The sequence below is a fragment of the Hirundo rustica genome, chromosome 27 (assembly GCF_015227805.2).
Source record: "Hirundo rustica isolate bHirRus1 chromosome 27, bHirRus1.pri.v3, whole genome shotgun sequence".
Classification (NCBI taxonomy): Eukaryota; Metazoa; Chordata; class Aves; order Passeriformes; family Hirundinidae; genus Hirundo; species Hirundo rustica.
Genome location: NC_053476.1, coordinates 2,259,651 through 2,276,142, shown reverse-complemented (window position 1 = coordinate 2,276,142; position 16,492 = coordinate 2,259,651). Strand labels below are relative to the sequence as shown.

The 16,492-nt window shown below is 46.3% G+C and overlaps 3 protein-coding genes across 4 annotated transcripts; 2 read left to right on the top strand and 1 right to left on the bottom strand.

The window, feature by feature from the left end:
- The first annotated feature begins 1,489 nt into the window (after positions 1 to 1,489).
- LOC120763622 (olfactory receptor 4D1-like) lies at positions 1,490 to 2,479 on the top strand. The gene has a single exon (XM_040087063.1). The coding sequence runs from the start codon at positions 1,490 to 1,492 to the stop codon at positions 2,477 to 2,479; it is 990 nt and encodes a 329-aa protein (XP_039942997.1).
- A 3,689-nt stretch (positions 2,480 to 6,168) lies between these two features.
- LOC120763754 (olfactory receptor 10A7-like) lies at positions 6,169 to 10,439 on the bottom strand. Of its 2 annotated transcripts, XM_040087302.2 has the most exons (4): positions 10,158 to 10,439; positions 8,733 to 8,819; positions 8,300 to 8,394; positions 6,169 to 7,934 (listed from the first exon to the last, which is right to left on the bottom strand). In XM_040087302.2, the coding sequence occupies exon 4, from the start codon at positions 7,932 to 7,934 to the stop codon at positions 6,984 to 6,986; it is 951 nt and encodes a 316-aa protein (XP_039943236.1). In that variant the 5' UTR covers positions 8,300 to 8,394; positions 8,733 to 8,819; positions 10,158 to 10,439; the 3' UTR covers positions 6,169 to 6,983. The 2 variants fall into 2 exon arrangements, with proteins under 2 accessions (XP_039943236.1, XP_039943235.1); XM_040087301.2 differs by lacking the exon at positions 8,300 to 8,394.
- A 3,143-nt stretch (positions 10,440 to 13,582) lies between these two features.
- LOC120763620 (mast cell protease 1A-like) lies at positions 13,583 to 15,915 on the top strand. The gene is made up of 5 exons (XM_040087062.1): positions 13,583 to 13,637; positions 14,047 to 14,200; positions 14,688 to 14,829; positions 14,947 to 15,204; positions 15,736 to 15,915. The coding sequence occupies exons 1-5, from the start codon at positions 13,583 to 13,585 to the stop codon at positions 15,913 to 15,915; spliced, it is 789 nt and encodes a 262-aa protein (XP_039942996.1).
- Positions 15,916 to 16,492: the final 577 nt, after the last annotated feature.

Genomic DNA, 16,492 nt, shown 5'->3' with positions numbered 1-16,492 from the left:
AGGTGAGGTGCATTCCAGGCAGAGGTGCTGCTTCCTAAGCTGAGCGGTGTGGTAGATGTTCTCTAGAAGATGGAAGGGATGCCATACAGAGGAACCTTGACAGGACACAAGTGGGCTGGGGCAAACCTCAGAAAGTTCAACGAGGCCAAGTACTGGGTCCTGCACATGGGTGAGGGTAATCCCAAGGCTGGGAAATGCATGGATTGAGAGTAGCCCTGCAGAGGAGGACATGAAGGTGTTTGGTGGATGGAAAACTTGCTATGTCCTCTCAATGTCCACTCACAGCCCAGAAACCAATCATATCCTGGGCTGCATCAAAGCAGCTTGGCCAGCAAGTCAAGGGAGAGAATTCTACCCATAAACTCTCCTCTGAGACAGCTGTACCCGCCTGCCTGCCCTGAGGCCCCACCTGCAGAGCGGTGTTCAGCTCTGGGGCCCCAAGCAAAAGGTGCACGTGGACCTGCACTAATGGGCCACGGACCTCCGGATCTAAGCAGCGCCACAGATATGGTCAGGAGGCTGGAGCACATCCCCTGTGGGAATAGGCTGCGAGAGCTGGGGTTATTTAATGTGTGGAGAGAAGAGAAAGCTCTGGAGAAACCTTTCAGCAGCCTTCCAGTACCAGAAAGTGACCTACAAGAGAAACAGAGAGGGACTTTGTACAAAGGGATGTGGTGATAGGAGCTGTTGAGGACAGCAGAATGGGGAGTCAATAAATGGGATGGCAGGGCTGATATCTGTAGGGACAGTTTGGAGAAATAGGTTGGCATGAACGTTATAAAGTCTGACATAAGTAAATGTGTCATCCTGCATCTGGGAAAGGACACAGTGTGCAATCAGCAGAGGCTGGCGGCCTGTCCAGGGAGCAGCTTTGTAGGTAATGACCCTGGCAGGCAAACAGCTGAACAGGAGATGGGAATGTGTTCCTCTGTCTAAGAAAGCAACAGCTTCAGCTCTGCTAGCAAAGGTCTGGCCAGCTAGTGCAGGGGAATGATCCCAGCCCACCATCAGTGCAGGACTGTGTCAGGACCACAACACTACAGGAAAAGAAAGACAAGAATACATACACTCGACTGACTTCCTTGGAGGGCCTCCAAATTAATCATTGGGCTGGATCAGCTGACATTCCAGAGAGGTTGAGAACTGAATTTGTTCACCCATATCGAAGAGAAAGCTAAGGGGAAACCTCATTTCCGTGTATAATTAGCTGATGAGATGGGGATACAGAGGAGATAGAGCCTTCCTGGAGGTGTGCAACTAGATGAAAGGCAAGAGACACTCATTGGAACATCCTAAGTTCTCACTAAATGTAAGGGAATTTGTTTGTTTGCTTGTTTTCGTATAAGACTGGTCATATACTTAAACCGTCCACCGAGACTCGATGACTTCCAGAAATCCCTCCATAACATAAATTATCCTATGATTCTATGTTTTAATAATTCTACAGTCCAACACACATTTATAGCTCTTGTTTGTGCAGGGATAAAGAATGGAATCAGAGAACAGCACCACCACTGTGACAGAATTTGTCCTGTTGGGCCTGACCCAGAGTCACAAGCTGCAGTATTGTCTCTATGTGCTCTTCTTTCTCCTCTATGTGATAACCTGGCTACTGAACTTCACCATCATTGCCACTGTGTGTGTGGATCAGCAGCTCCACACCCCCATGTACTTTCTCCTGGCCAACCTGGCTTTCCTTGACATCAGCGATTCTTCAGTCAATACTCCCAAACTGCTGTCAGGCCTCCTCACCCAGCACACAATGATCTCCTTCAACGAGTGTTTCCTCCAGATCTTCTTCTTCCATTTCATTGCAGGTGCAATGGCTTTTTTGCTCGTAGGGATGACAGTGGATCGCTATGTGGCCATCTGTGAGCCTCTGCGCTACTTGTCCATCATGAGCTGGAACACGTGCACAGGATTGGTGGCAGCTGCATGGTTCGGTGGATTTCTTCATTCAGTTGTACAAATTGGTTTTCTTCTCCAGCTGCCATTCTGTGGCCCAAATGTACTGGACAATTTTTACTGTGATGTCCCTCAAGTCATCAAACTGGCCTGCACTGACACTCGCACGGCCAGACTACAGATGGTGCTTAATAATGGCGTGATCCTCATCACCCTTTTTGTGATCTTGATTATTTCTAACGTTGTCATCTTGCTTAAGATAAGGACATGCATCACAGAAGGGAAGCGAAAAGCTCTGTCTACCTGTGGAACACAGATAACTGTTGTGAGCTTAATATTCATCCCCTGCATCTTCACCTATGCCCAGCCTTATAAGAAATACCCCAGGGACAAGGTGGCCTCCATTGTTTACACTGTGGTCACTCCGATGCTGAACCCGATGATCTACACTCTGAGAAACGCTGAGATGAAAAAGGCCATCAGGAGAACACTGGGGAAAATATTTCTGTCAGTAGGAATACGGAAACCAGGCCGGACAGTAGATCCAAAGACATCAAATCTGGTGTTTCCATGAGAAAATTGTGTTCATCATCGATATTCCTGCTCCTTCAGTAGTGAGCAGCTTTCTAGACGTGAGATGGGGGACAACATTCGCCTCCCACCCCTTTAGGAAAGTCAGTCACACGGAGTGTGCAGTGTGGTGGAATTTCCAGGGCCTAATAAAAGTTGTCTGCAATAAATCACCTGCAAAGACATCATGACACACCCTGGGCAGTGCCCTGCGAGGGGCCCTGCCCACACCCTCGTCCTCTCCCGTGGAAATCACAGCTGCCACTCCAGCATGTCTCCCTTCTCTCTAGCACTCTGGTGTAGCTTCATCTCTAAGTTAGCACTGATGCCTTACTGAACCTGGAAATAAAACAACACACTTTGGAGATAATATTAGTGTAGGAGGGAACATAAAGGCTGGTCTTTATTGGAGGCCTCCAGGGGCAGCCATGGAAAAATATCCACAAAATGCCCACCCTCCATGGGGTGAACACAGTTTTATAAGTTTAGCAAATTAGCGTCACTGACAAAAATCACCAGTTAGGAGCACAAGAGGCGATGCAATTTGTTCCAGTTCAACCTTCTCCGAATCCTCCCCCCTCAGATGGAAACTAAACTTTGTTTATAAAAATATGTCTTGAAGAGCTGGTCTCAGCCTTGGTTCCTAGGGAGAACTGAGATAGGATAGGGGCTTTGGAATGTGTTTTGTCCGTCTGCCTATCAGGGCAGGGACAAGTACTGGGAAAACTAGCTAGAATAAAACAATGAGCTGCAGAGAGACAAATATATGTGTAAACAGTACAGAGAATATATAAAAGAAAAAAGGCAAAAATCAACTTGGCGCGATAGCACCTGCACTTTACTGCATTAGTAACTTCACCAGCAATGTTGAGATAGAGAAAAAAGCATTCTGAAAACGCTTTAGTGGGAGGAAATTCTCAGACCTGTAAGGATTATTTAGGTTTAGAGCTATTTGAGTTTAATTCCCTTAGAGAAACGAGTGAGAAATTAAATCCCTCTTGACAGTAGAAACAAAAAACTCCCACAAAACATATGAACAACTGATGGGAAGAGAAACTAAGAGGAAGTAGAATTCAGAATAATAAATGCAAAAAAAAAAAAAAAAAAAAAAAAAAAAAAAAAGAGAAGAGAAAGTAATAAAAGCAAACTAGAGGAAAAACCTCCTTATGTCACTTTTTGATGCTTTGTCAAAGGTCAAAATTTCATGTCATGTCTTGAAATCAAAACATTTCTCGACATTCTTTATTTTCTCCCTTCTTCCTTCCTTCCAAGGAGACCTGAAGGGCTCATTAAGCTGGCTGCTTGTATAAATTGAGTGATATTTCATTTCTCAGTTCATTTCATTTCTCAGTTCATTTAATTAATTGCGAATCCTTACCCATCTACCTGCCCAAGTGTCAGCTGTGGCACCAGAGGCTGCACCAGGCTGCCTCTGATCTGAGCTGCTGCACTCAGCCCCTGCTGAGAGAGGGTGAACATCGTGTGCCAGAGGCTGGAGAAGCGTTTGCCTCCTTGCATCATCGAGATAACGTTTTCTTTGTCTCTTCGGTGTGCTGGTTGTTTCTGGCTCCAAGGGTGATAATTATAGAATTGCGGTTCTGGAGTGCTAACTCAGGTGCCATGGGGTCTTAGTTAAAGCTCTAAGGTGCATGAATTTGCTTGTAATTATTTATTGTGTTTATTATTTGTTGTAATTGATATTGTTCCTGTACCATGTGACCTCTAGAAGCCATCATGCAGAATTCTCCAGATCACTTATAATATTAATTCAATAGATCAAGCAATCCTTTCTTTCTCTTTCCATTCCTTGCTTCCTTCTAAATAAACCCCTTGTAATGCTAATAAAAACTCAATGCTAACGTTTAATGTCATAAGCTGAATTAAAGAAGCAGCACATTCCAAGAATGCTAAAACTTCTTTATGTGGTTCTAGAGTGAAGAATCAAGTATTTTGTCACCAAGACACACAAAGCAGTCACACGCAGACAAGAGATTTTCGCGGGGCAGAGGTCCTTCTGATCCAGCTCAAACCGAGACAGGTGGAGAGACAGCCTCTTTGTTTTATTTCTTACTTTTTATACATTTGTGGGTCTAGCAGAAGATTGGCTTCTGGGGTTTTTCACCCCTCAGCCAAGTGGCTAAACCAACTGTCAGTTACAATTGTTTTCAGGTTAGAAATATGCAAACAAAGGACAGAGAATGAAAAACAAAGGATTTGTTTATGTTACATCTGTGGGAAAAGGTAGAAAACTACTCTTAATATTGTACAATAACTAAAAAGATCTGACTCCATTTATGAAAATCAAAAAGGCTATAAAAAACTCAGAAAAAACAGGGTAACAGTATTGCACCAACAGCACACATCTAATGACTAATTTAGCTGTTTTCTTGGAGGTTCCTTAAGAAGATGAAGTGCATCCATGACAGGAGGTGATTTGACAGAGTCATAAACTGTGGCAGCATGTCAAGAGCTCAGCAGCCATTTAGAGCTCAAGACAGACATTGAAATCAGTACCAGTTTTTTTTCCAGAAAAAGTAAATTAATTAGTTATTAAATATTATTTCACACAGGCTTCTGAAAATAATTAATAGAAAGAAATTAAAGCATTAAAGTATATGATTTTTTAAAAATGCATTCTTCCTCAAAAATGCTGGAATCAATAGGTGTTGGGGTTAGGGAGATGAATCCAGCACAAACTTCTGCCTTGGTCTGTTTGTGAAGGGGGGATCCACTGAATGGCATAATTTAACCAGAATTTCTCTTTTTTATAGAGGAGAGAGGATGGTCTGAGTGAGCTTGGCTCTAGCAAAACCAACAGCTGTGTTTCTTAGAGACCAAAACCCAGTGCTCTTTGCTAGAGGTGATATTCTGATTTAACCAGCTAAACACCTGTCTTGCTTTTTACCACATCAGTTTCTGTTTGGGGTATCCTACATGTACATGTGGCATTTGGAAACAGGAAACAGAAGAGATGAATTCAGGAAAAACAAAGTTTCTGATAGTGTTTGGTAGGAGGGCACTGCAGCAGGTACAAAAAAAAAGGTTTATTCCAAATGGATGAATGATTCTGAATGTCTCTTTCTCCTTGGACTGGAGTCTGAATCATCTTAAAAAGAGGCAAAATTAAAAGCTTTAGCCATTTGGAATGCAATGTCCCTTAAAGTGATTAACACTAGTGTTATTATACTGGAGTAATTAAACTTTTTAAAAGAAATGCTTCTTTCAGTATTACCTTTTCAGGTAATAAAACAAGAAAAAAAACCCTGTTTTTACAGAGGTAAAAGTAGATCAGCTCCCAGAATCAAAAGTCGGTAGAAATGTAAATGAAGTTTCATTAAGTCTTTCTCCAGTGTTCAAATTATGAAGAAAAAATGGTTTCAACAATACAGAGACAAGTTAAGTTCCTTAGAGGAGTCTAAGCAAACAACATTGCCAAATATAATTAATCACTTTGTCATTAACTCATTGCTGTGAAGTTCCTGAAGTCAGGCAATGGTTTCATCCTGAGATTACTTACATTGCCTTTCTCATTTACAAGCAACTAAACCAAAAAATTTACATTAAGCTCAATTATACTGCCCTTTACAGCCAGGAACTCAGCCAGATGAAGCAGAAACGTCCCTCCAAGGTCAGTGTGGCCACACTGGTAATGAAGATTTCTTTTGCTTGACCTCAGTGTTGAAAGTACAGTTTGAATATTGCAGGCTCAGGCCTGGGCTATTCACCGAGCCAGAGCACCTGTTCTATCCAGAATAAACTTCAAACCCCTCCCAAATAAATACTCCTAAGTTGTAGCAGCCCTTTGCTCTGTGTGCCCCTGCAGATATCAGCTAATCCTCCAGAAACTCTTCTTTTCATGCCTGGATGAATTTCTCCAGCTGAGACTTGCAGAACACTCTTATCCCATGACTCACACAGGGCTTGGAGGGCGTGGGCGCTGCGCCGTGTTAAATGTCGAGTTCTTGCTGTAAATAAGGAATGAGCAATAGTTAATCTTCCTTTCCTTTGCTTTCCCCACACCTTCAATAAAAAACACAAGGCTCTGAAAGAAGTGAACTAATTTCCTTATCACTTTTCATTCAGTGAACCTCTTTTCTGCTGGAAGGAACGGAAAACAGCAAGGAAGAAAAAAGGCAAAGCAAAACATGTAGTCCCTGTCAATTAGTGTATGCCTAGCCTGGAAAGTTCACTATAAAAGAATATTTCTTCAGTGAGAGGGTGAACTCTTGCAATGGAAATGAGAAATTCCAACCTGGATACTTAAATTAGATATGGGAAGTGTTCTGCTTTAGGAGAAATATCTGGTGTGTAGATATTGTACTCCTAAGGAAGAAATTGAGATAGAAATTCTAAAATGTTTGCCTCTGAAACAAAGAATAAAGGCAAAATATTTACAGCTGTGAAAGAGATCTTTATGCCTGCAGTTTCCCCTGAGCTAGTAAGCCATTAGAACCCACCAAAAAAGGAAATAAGGTTTTAAACCCGCACATTCATAGACAAGAAAATCTTTATTTCTTCATCAACACAGCCATCGCTCTGATTAGTACTTCTTTCACTTCTTTATTCCTCAGGCTGTAAATCAGGGGGTTTAACGTGGGAATGACAGTTGTGTATATGAGAGCAAGGATTTTCTTAGCGTCCTGTGAACTGCTGGACTTCGGCTGTAAGTAAATCAAAGTGCCGCTCGCGCAGTACAACGTTACAACAGCAAGGTGCGAGGAGCAGGTGGAGAACGCCTTGCGTCTGCTCTCTGCAGAGGAAATCTTCAGGATGCTGGAGATGATGCAGGTGTAGGACAGCAGGATGAGGCAGAAGGGCGTGAAGATGACGAGCACCGTGGCTGAGATGAGCTGCTTCTCGTAGCGCGAGGTGTCCGTGCAGGAGAGCACGACGAGCGGCGGAATGTCACAGAAGAAGTAGTTGATCCTCCTGGGCCCGCACAAGGACAGGGTGAACACCCAGGCTGTCTGCACCACCGACACCACTTTGCCGCTGCAGCAGGAGAGCAGCACCAAGGAGAGGCAAGCTCTGGTGCTCATGATGGCAGAGTACCTCAGGGGGCTGCACACGGCCACGTAGCGGTCGTAGGCCATGGCTGCCAACAGGTACCACTCAGTGGCCGCCAAGAAAACCACGCAGTAGAGCTGTGTGACGCAGCCCAGGTAGGAGATGCTCCTGTCCTCTGACAGGAGGATCACCAGCATCTTGGGGACAACGACCGTGGCTGTGGAAATATCCAGGAAGGACAGGACGCGGAGGAAGAAGTACATGGGCATGTGGAGGGCGGGGTGCACTGTGAGCATGCAGATGAGAAGGTTCCCGACGAGAGTCATGCTGTAAATGAAGCAGATTGTGAAGAACAGCACGTGCTGAAGTTCTGGGCGGCTGGACAATCCAGAGAGGACAAATTCAGTCAGCAGGGTGTGGTTTCCTGCGTCTTTTTCCTCTGCTGGCTCCATCTGGGAGGAATCAGAGGGACAGACTGTCAGAGCCGTAGTCACTGCACCAAGATCACAGCCAGTTACTCAAGCCAGGAGTCTCTTGGGAATGCCTGGAGATCTGCTGGGTCAGAGGGTGTAAGTGCAGAGCAGCTTGGGCTGAGCACATTGAGAAGGCAATGGCTGTGTCACCAAGCCCTCGACTCAGAGGAGTTGGCATTTAAGGGGTGGCTCCATCATGGGTGCAGGGTTAATTGAGGTTATGCTCTCCCCCCACATCAGCTCTGTGCCCCCAGCTGGTCCCACAGGCGCTCCCTGCAGTGAGGGGAATGCCCAGATGACAACAGAAACACCACAGACCAAAGAAACGAAACCCCTTTTATTACCTTAGGGAGCAGTGGGCATTGCTCCTTGCACTCTGTTTCTCCTGCTGAGTGGGCTGGCAGGGCAGGCAGCCTTCCTCCCAGACATCTGAAGTTACCTTTAGAGCAACTCAGCTTCAGATGGAAGCCAGGGATGTTCAGGCTGCGTGAGGCTTTGGCTCATATTCGCGTCAATCCCCAGCTGCCGGTGGGACAGAAATACTTCCAAGAGCACAGCTTTGGGGAAAACACTCCCAGGTGGAGAAAGCAGAAGCTGTGAAGGGAAGACCTAAGCCAACTCCTGCCCACCAAAACACCCACAGACCAAAGAAAGCAGCACCAAAGTAAACAAAGAATTCTGTCTGTAGGCAGGCAAAGGAAGAAGGAGTAATTCAAGGCCCATAGAGAATAAGGAAGTGCAGAGGGTGAAGCCCAGGACCATCCATTCATGACTCACACGGCCTCGTTCCCCGAGTGTGGGATGTTCACGCTGTGCTGGACCAGCTCGGTGTTTTCTCACAGCCCAGGTCAGGAAACTGAGGCACTGAAAGAGAGAAGAGATCAGCCTGCCACAGAGGAGAGAGGGGCAGTTAATTCTGTGTCCTTCAGACTCGGCATCTCTTACCAAAGGGGCCACCAGCCACAGCCCTACGCGAGCAAGTCTCAAGGCACTAAATGCATTTTGGCATCAGAAATGTATCCATGGACGGGGACAGAGTGGGGAAGCACCTTTTGCTCTGTACACACAAGGACCACGTCAACAGAGCTGGCACACAGAGAGGGACACAGCCTCAAAGCAGGAGCAGTCACATGTTGGAGTCCAGGGCATTCCTTTGGTTGCCCTGGAGGGTCAGGGACCTGGGCAGGGGGGTCTGGGACCCCAGCCCAGAGCCCAGAGCTCAGAGAGACACTGGATTTGATTTCAGTCCATGGGAAAGGCTTCTTGCACTGCAGGAAGACAAGAGTGTGAAAAATAGTAGTTTAGTATATCACAGGGTGAAAAAACAGTGGGTTTGGGATTTTTGGCATTGGAGTGAATAGGGCAAGATGGAGAATTTAGGGCATTGTCTCCTTCTCCTTCCCTCACTCCATTTCCACAGTGATGTTGGCACAAAGTAGTTAGTGAGGATTGGGTCAGAGTAAAGATGACCTTTTTAGTAATAGTGATAGACATTGGTAATAAATAGTAAATAAAGAATACGTAGCAATTAGTATAAAAAATAAGGATAGCCCAGAGACAGGGGGAGTCATCAGTCACACAGCTCTGCCACCACCAGTCACCCCTCAGGCTGACTCTGCTTTCTTTTTTATGACATTAACACAAAGGTGCAAGCTGAGGATGTCACAGATGTCCTTAACACACAAGCACAATAAAGAAACTCCCAATGTTCTCTGGCATTTGATGGTCTGATGTATTCAAAAGGGATTTCTCTGGCTTTGACTGTTTCCACTAACAGAGGAATGAAAGGACACTTTTGTGAGTGGTATCTCAATGTAGCCTATGCACGACAGATAGAGAATGACATGAAAAACTCCCCGCAGTCTCTAACAGCACACATTCACACTTGTTTTCTTAATTTGTTAGATCCATGGAGCTGAAGTGGAAACTACCAAATTCTGCTCTCCAAGCCCATATGAAAGTTTTGGACTCTTGCTGTGATCATTAGCTCTTTATTAAATTCAAGAACACTCACAGCAGTCACTGTTTTACTGACAGTTAGTATTTTATTCAGGAATTAGGAAATAACTCTCAAAAACAACCTTCAATTTATGCAATTTGTGCATGGTGGCTCTGAAGCCCTTTAAGTGAGTTTTGGCCGTAGCTCTTCCTTGGATTTTCTTTATACATTCACAATAGACATTTTGAAGTAAAGCATCCTACCTCCAGCAATTCTGTCATCCAGTGCCTCTGAAATGGGTCATCCACATTTTGATAGAAGAATTTCCCTTGCTTTCTTACATTAGGAATGGTGTTGGGTTGATGATTCCTACTGTCAGTTTACATTGCAGATTAAAAATTATATTTTCAATGCAGATTATCTTCTGCCACAGCTGGAATAATCTGTTGACATTAGCACATGGCATATAGCATAGAAAGTCAGCCAAAGACTTGTCTCACAGGGAGGAAGAAAAGGAATTTTTTAGATTTGTTTCAACTCAGTTGAATTGGCTGCAGCTGAAAAGGTGGAGACTTCAATGCACCTCTGGTTTTTGCCCGTGAAGGGAACAGCTGAGCTGCCTCTTACACCTGGCTTAAGTAGAGTCTCTTGAAAGCCCTAAATCCCCTACAGGTGAGATTGATTTAGTCTGATTTCAGGACTGTCAGGGATGGTTGTTCAGAGCTGTGCTCCCTCTGTGGGCAAGGGGCTGTAGCAAACAATGACATCTCCTAACAGCACTGAAAATCTGCCCTGGGTGGCAGCTTTCCCTCCCCTGCCTGTAAAATGGGACCAGAGGGACTTCAGCCACAGACACCTCACATCTTACACATCTAAGGCTGTGAACTCTGCATCTTCCCCAGCTGCTTATTGATTGTTAACCTGAAAGGACTGAGCAACAGCTGGGAACATCAGGGGACGTGTGACTCCAAGGACAGAATTAGCCTGATGTTGCCTGCTGCCTTTGTTTAATTGGACTGGGTGCCTTTAGAGGCAATGCTGGCTCTGAGAGGAAAGTTTTCCTTCAACTACAGCCACTCACATTTCATTCATCAATCCTAAGTGACTACTTGTCAATTGTGAATCCTTCCTTCCTTCCCACCCTCCCAAATAAATACAAATACTGGTAGTTTCCTATCAATTACAGTAGGAAAAAAGCTCAAATCAAACAAAACTCAATATTGATTGGAATTGCACAAATTAAACCTGTACCTATACCGACCTAAACAGAGCTCTGAGCAGCATCAAGCCCTGATGTGGTCAGAGGCACCTGGTCTGGGAAAAGACTGAGAATGAGGACCAGAGAATGAGGACTAAATTTGCATCAAAGGCAAAGGGTTCAATAACAAATAGGAGATTGAAGTGAGGGGTGAAATGAAGTTTCTTAGTTCAATGACTGAATCTTTTAATTTCACTGATTTTGCTTCTTATCCATACATGAGAGGTTAGCAGAGATTTCTTTTCTGTAGCCATCTGATGGGATGCAAATGCTGGTGATCTGAGCCAATCCCTCTGTGCGGTCAGCAGAGAGGAAAAAACACTCCAAGGTGAATTTTCCAGATCTCCCACTACTTCTGAAATTGTACCTTGAAAGCCTGATTCTACTTTTGGTAATTGAGAATTGGCTCCTTTGTTCACCCCAGAATACCCATCAATAATCTACCTAATATTTATGGTTTTAAACTTTTCTAATAAAAAAAACAGAGCTTTAGTGAAGAACACACAAATCATTAATCAAATCAGCATTTAACAGTATGAGAAATTATTCACCGTGATTATGTGCTCAGTCTCAGGATAGTGGCCATGATTTTCCCTCATTCATCCTAAGATTTACTTTTTTAAGACACCAAAAAAAGCAGAAACAGCCTAAGTACATAATGGTAATATGCTAGAAATACATTGTTCTCAAGATATTCCTGTGAAATAGGGAAGCACTGTTGTATGGCCGTGCCCTCACCTGAAATACTGAACAGGTTCACATCCCAGCCGGGGCTGTTGGCCTGGCATTCTCTGTCAAAGTGGTGAAAAGAAAGATTGCTACAGAGCAGTGCTCTGCTGCTGATGGCAGAGAGCCTCCAGTCATGCAGGGATCCAGCTCCCAGAATGTCCCCCCAAATCTCCATCCTGCCCTGCAGCTGGATCACACCCACCTTGTCCTCTGCCCTAGGTCATTCAAGATTTTCTTCCACAGATACTCTGGCCCTCACTGGGATAACCTCTCCTGCTTCTGCCTCCTTCCTTCTCCCCATTTTATCCCTCCTTATTTTGCATAAACCTTTCTCCAGGGTATCCACAGTGCTGAAGGAAAGGGATGGACCTAAAGGTGCACTTATACCACATCTGTGTAAATCAGATTTACACCACAGATGTAAATCTCCACAGCTGAGGGCACCTTACTGCAGGACTGAAGGAGATGATTACAGACCATGATTGGGACTGGCAGAGTCCCCTCTTATTGTGAGCCAGTCACACCCTGGCTCTGGAGGATTGCTGCTTCTGGGTTGCAAGCTTTGATGGGAACTCCTCCTTTCCACCCAGATCCCTTCCACCAAACAGGTTTCAGTCCATTGTCTTTTTAGGACACAGGGTAAGGGGCAATGCCAGTATGCTCTAGAGGATTTGTTTGTGGGCTTTCTCTCCACCAAAACCATGTAAAATTCGGAACATCCTGGAGGGTTCAGTGGCTGGGCTAAGGGCCAAAGGAGGGTCATGGAAACAGGGGCTGAGCCCCTTCCAGATTGTAACACTGGAGCCAGAGAGGCCTGAGGCAGGGCTGCTCCTTTCTCATGCACACGCTGACCCTGCTCCTCACCTGAGCTCCAGCTGTGTCTCAGCCACGCCTGCACCTGGCCAGGGCACCTGCTGATCTGGGCTCAGAGTCTGACTTGCCAGCTGTACCTCAGACTTTCTCATCACCATGGACTTGTCAGATCATCTGGAACACCAGCGCTTGAGGCTGCGAGGCTCCCACTGGCCTTTTCCCCACACTGCTCTGATTGGTGATTTCTGATTTCCCAAGGACATCTCTGATGGCAGTCAGTCCCTCTGATAACAGCCAGAATCCTTGCCTGGCCTGAGCCAGCTCTCCCCATTCCTATCAGAGAATGGGGAGGAAACAAAAACCAAAAAAATCAAAAAACCAAAAAACAAAAACAAAACAAACCAACCAACCAAACAAAACCCAGACCCCCCCCCCAAAATAAACACACCTCCCACCTCCCCCCCCCCAAAAAAAAAAAAAAAAAAACAACAACAAAAAACCCCCACAAAACCACAACAAAACAAAACAAAAAATCCAGACGGAACCAGCCCACATGCAAGGTCCCAGGGTCTCTCTCCAAAGGTCTCTGATGGGAATGCACTCAACAGATGCCCCATTCCTCTCCCTGTGCACTGTGGGTGCTCTGAACAAGCCCAGATCTCCCCATCTTTTTGAGAAGATTGTGACAAAAACGCAGAGAATGTGTCATGAGCCCCTCGCCAAGCCACAGTCAGTGGATGTGGGAACGAAAGCAGAAAATGTCACAGCTCCAGGCAGGCTGAGGTTTCCTGTTTCAGCTCCACATGACATTTACAGAGGTTGCAATTCTGTACCTGTCTCCTGTCTGGCCATAACAACTGGTTTGGCTCATCAGGACAGTGGTAGAAGATGCTGCTTCTTCTGTTCACAAGTGCTCTTGTCCTTCTGCCCTGGACTGGGGCTGGTGAGTACACAGAGGTGGGACTTGGACAAGAACATGCAAGGGCACAGATGGAGACTGAGTAGTCAGTCTTAGGCAAGGTTCCTGCCTCGCCTTCTCTCCTATCCCTACTCTCTACTTTCCTCTCTCCTCTTATCTCTCAGCTCAGACTGTGCCTGAAACCAGTGAGGCATTACAGGCACTTTGATGGCATTTCAGTCACGCAGAGCCACGTGTGCTCAGTGCCCCCAGACAGTGCTGCTTGTCTTTCTCTCCACTGTGCACCAGCAGTGCTTTGGACAGCTCCAGGAAGGAGAGATGGTGGTTTCACTGGCACATGGCGTTAGAGGATGAGCCACTCCCTTCATGCAGCCCCAAACCTGACAGGAAATAGCAGCATACATCATATTAACAATTCCCATCTCTTTTCCAGGAAGGATCATTGGTGGACAGGAAGTTAAGGCCCACTCCAGACCTTACATGGCTTATTTAAAAATTCAACATAGCTCAAAAATTATTACCTGTGGAGGGTTCCTGATTCGCCCAGATGCAGTGCTCTCAGCAGCTCACTGTGTGGATGGAGAAGGGTAAGACCCTGTCTTTCTTGTACAGGTGATTTTTCCCAGTCTCACGTAGTCCTGAAGAGCCTCAGCCTTGGTCTGGGCTGAAACAGTGCCCCATGTCTCTTCAGGCAGAGCAGGGATGTTTGGAGCTGAGCTATTCTCTGTGAGTTGCAGGAATTTTCTGCCTGGGCCTGAGTGTCCTTGGAGACAGGGATGCTCACAGTAGTCTCCAGGTTCATAGTTCCTACCATGGCTTAGAGCTACTGCTGGTGAAGAGGGTCCAGTGTCTCCCTTTCCCTGCTTCCCTTTGCAGAATGGGGCAGCTCCCACCTGTCAGTGTGGGGTGAGGGATCCTCAGCTGGGTTATGAGAGAATCCAAGTTACAGAGGACAAATTGCTGAGAGCTGCTCTCTGGTGAAGTTTGTCCCACCACCAATCCCCTCCAGCCCCCTGCACTGGGGGCTGTGTTCCTGTGGCCAGTGCAGTGGAACGTGTTGGTGTTTCCTGGCAGGATAGTGGGGATCACCGTGATCCTGGGAGCCCACAACATCCATGGCTGGGAATGGAGCCAGCAGAGGATCCGTGTCAGACACTGGGTCATCCATCCCAACTATTCCCGTGCTGGCTTCAAAAATGACATTGTGCTGCTGAAGGTACGGCCCAACACATCCATCCTGCCTGAGGGATCTCCCCCTGCTCACGTCCCCAAACCTCTGTACCTGTTCCTAATCCTTCCCTGGCTCTAAGCCCATGTTCTCTCTGCCTGACAGCTGAAGCCACAGGCCAGGATCAATAAGGATGTGCAACTTATCTCCCTCCCCACGAGCAAGGAACATGTGAGAGCAGGAGCTGCATGTAAGGTGCCTGGCTGGGGCTGGACATCTGTGACAGGGCGCACGACTAATGTGATGAGGGAGGTGAAACTGATGGTGCAAAATGAGACAATATGTCAGCAGCAATTCCAGAACTACCAGCGTTGGTCCATGGTCTGTGTTGGTGATGACTCCAGTAAAAAGGCACCTTACCGTGTAAGTGTTGTTTTGGTTGCAAGCTTGGGAGGAGGTTGGGGCTGGACAGTGAGCTTGGTTCTCAGGTGAAAGTAAAAGGACACCAGAATGAACCAGGACCTTCAGAATGATGAGCTGAGGGTCCTCACAGAAGCTCTGAAGCTGATGTGCTCCCTGAATTGGGGTGCATTTTCCTAGCTATGAGTATAATTTGCATTTTTACTTACCTTGGGATGTTCTACCCAGCCTAAGCAGCACTTCAGTGTGTAAATTCTTTGTGATATCCTTGGCTAGGGTGGCTTAGATATTTCCCCGTGTCTAAAGTTCTTTTTGAGCTTTTGAATCTCAAAGAGCCTGCAAGCCTGAATTGTTTCATGGGTGGGCTTAGAGGAGTAGTGAGGCAGCTACAAACCCTGCAGAGCTGGGTCTGGAGGGAGGGAGGTGGTTGGAAGAGGAGGTTCTTCACATGGAGGATAGAGGACGCTTGCTCTTTAAGGCAGGGAGAGCTGTGCTGTGGCATGTCTGACCCGTGTAACTCCTTTCATGACACAGGGTGACTCTGGTGGCCCATTGGTCTGCAATCAGAAGGCTCATGGCATTGTTTCATACGGACACAAATGGCGCCTCTTCCCCAAGGTATTTACCAGAATCTCGTATTTTGAGCCCTGGATACGTGAGCAGCTGAGGAGGTTTGCACTCCAAGGGCCGCCTGGCTCTCCATCCTCTGACTAAAATGCTCAGTGACCCTTCCCCACAATGCATCAAACACCCGTTGGTGCTCAGGAGCTTCCCTGGGGAGCTGAAGTGGGGTCAGAGAAGCCCCCACGGTGCAGGCACGGGCTTTTGCACTGAGTCTCCATGGCAAGGTAAAAATGCAGGTCCCAAGTACACACAGCTTCCCATTGTTCCCTTTTCCCCATCACTGCTCCAGCTCTGCTTTCTGGCCATCAATAAAAACATGTTCAAACTTGCTCTTGTCTGCAGCCTTCTTGGGAACTGGATGTGAACCCTGAGTGTGAAAGTGAGGAGGTGACACTCTTTGGGAGGAGCTGAGTGAGATTGTAGCTGGGACATGCAGTACAGGTCCGTCCCCAAACGCTGCAAATGCTCCCCTTGTCTCCACCAGCCTCTTGCAGTCAAGCCAGAGGTTGATACAACAGCCTGTACAGAACATTTATCCAGCCTTTCAGAAACAGAGGCATCTCCACATGCAAGGGGAGATCATGTGGGTTTCTAGTACCAACTTAAAACCCTCTTAGGATGCTTAGACAGGCTAAAGACCAGCCAGCCCCGTGTCTCCTTTTGATGT

What these genes read in the sequence shown, in the direction of transcription:
- LOC120763620 (XM_040087062.1), top strand. Translation starts at nt 13,583, where the DNA reads ATGCTGCTTCTTCTGTTCACAAGTGCTCTTGTCCTTCTGCCCTGGACT. An exon ending in CACTGTGTGGATGGAGAAGG is followed by an intron (nt 14,201 to 14,687) that starts GTAAGACCCTGT and finishes GTTTCCTGGCAG; the next exon opens with GATAGTGGGGATCACCGTGA. An exon ending in GTAAAAAGGCACCTTACCGT is followed by an intron (nt 15,205 to 15,735) that starts GTAAGTGTTGTT and finishes TTCATGACACAG; the next exon opens with GGTGACTCTGGTGGCCCATT.
- LOC120763622 (XM_040087063.1), top strand. Translation starts at nt 1,490, where the DNA reads ATGGAATCAGAGAACAGCACCACCACTGTGACAGAATTTGTCCTGTTG.
- LOC120763754 (XM_040087301.2), bottom strand. An exon ending in CACTCGGGGAACGAGGCCGT is followed by an intron (nt 7,935 to 8,732) that starts GTGAGTCATGAA and finishes GATTCCTCCCAG; the next exon opens with ATGGAGCCAGCAGAGGAAAA.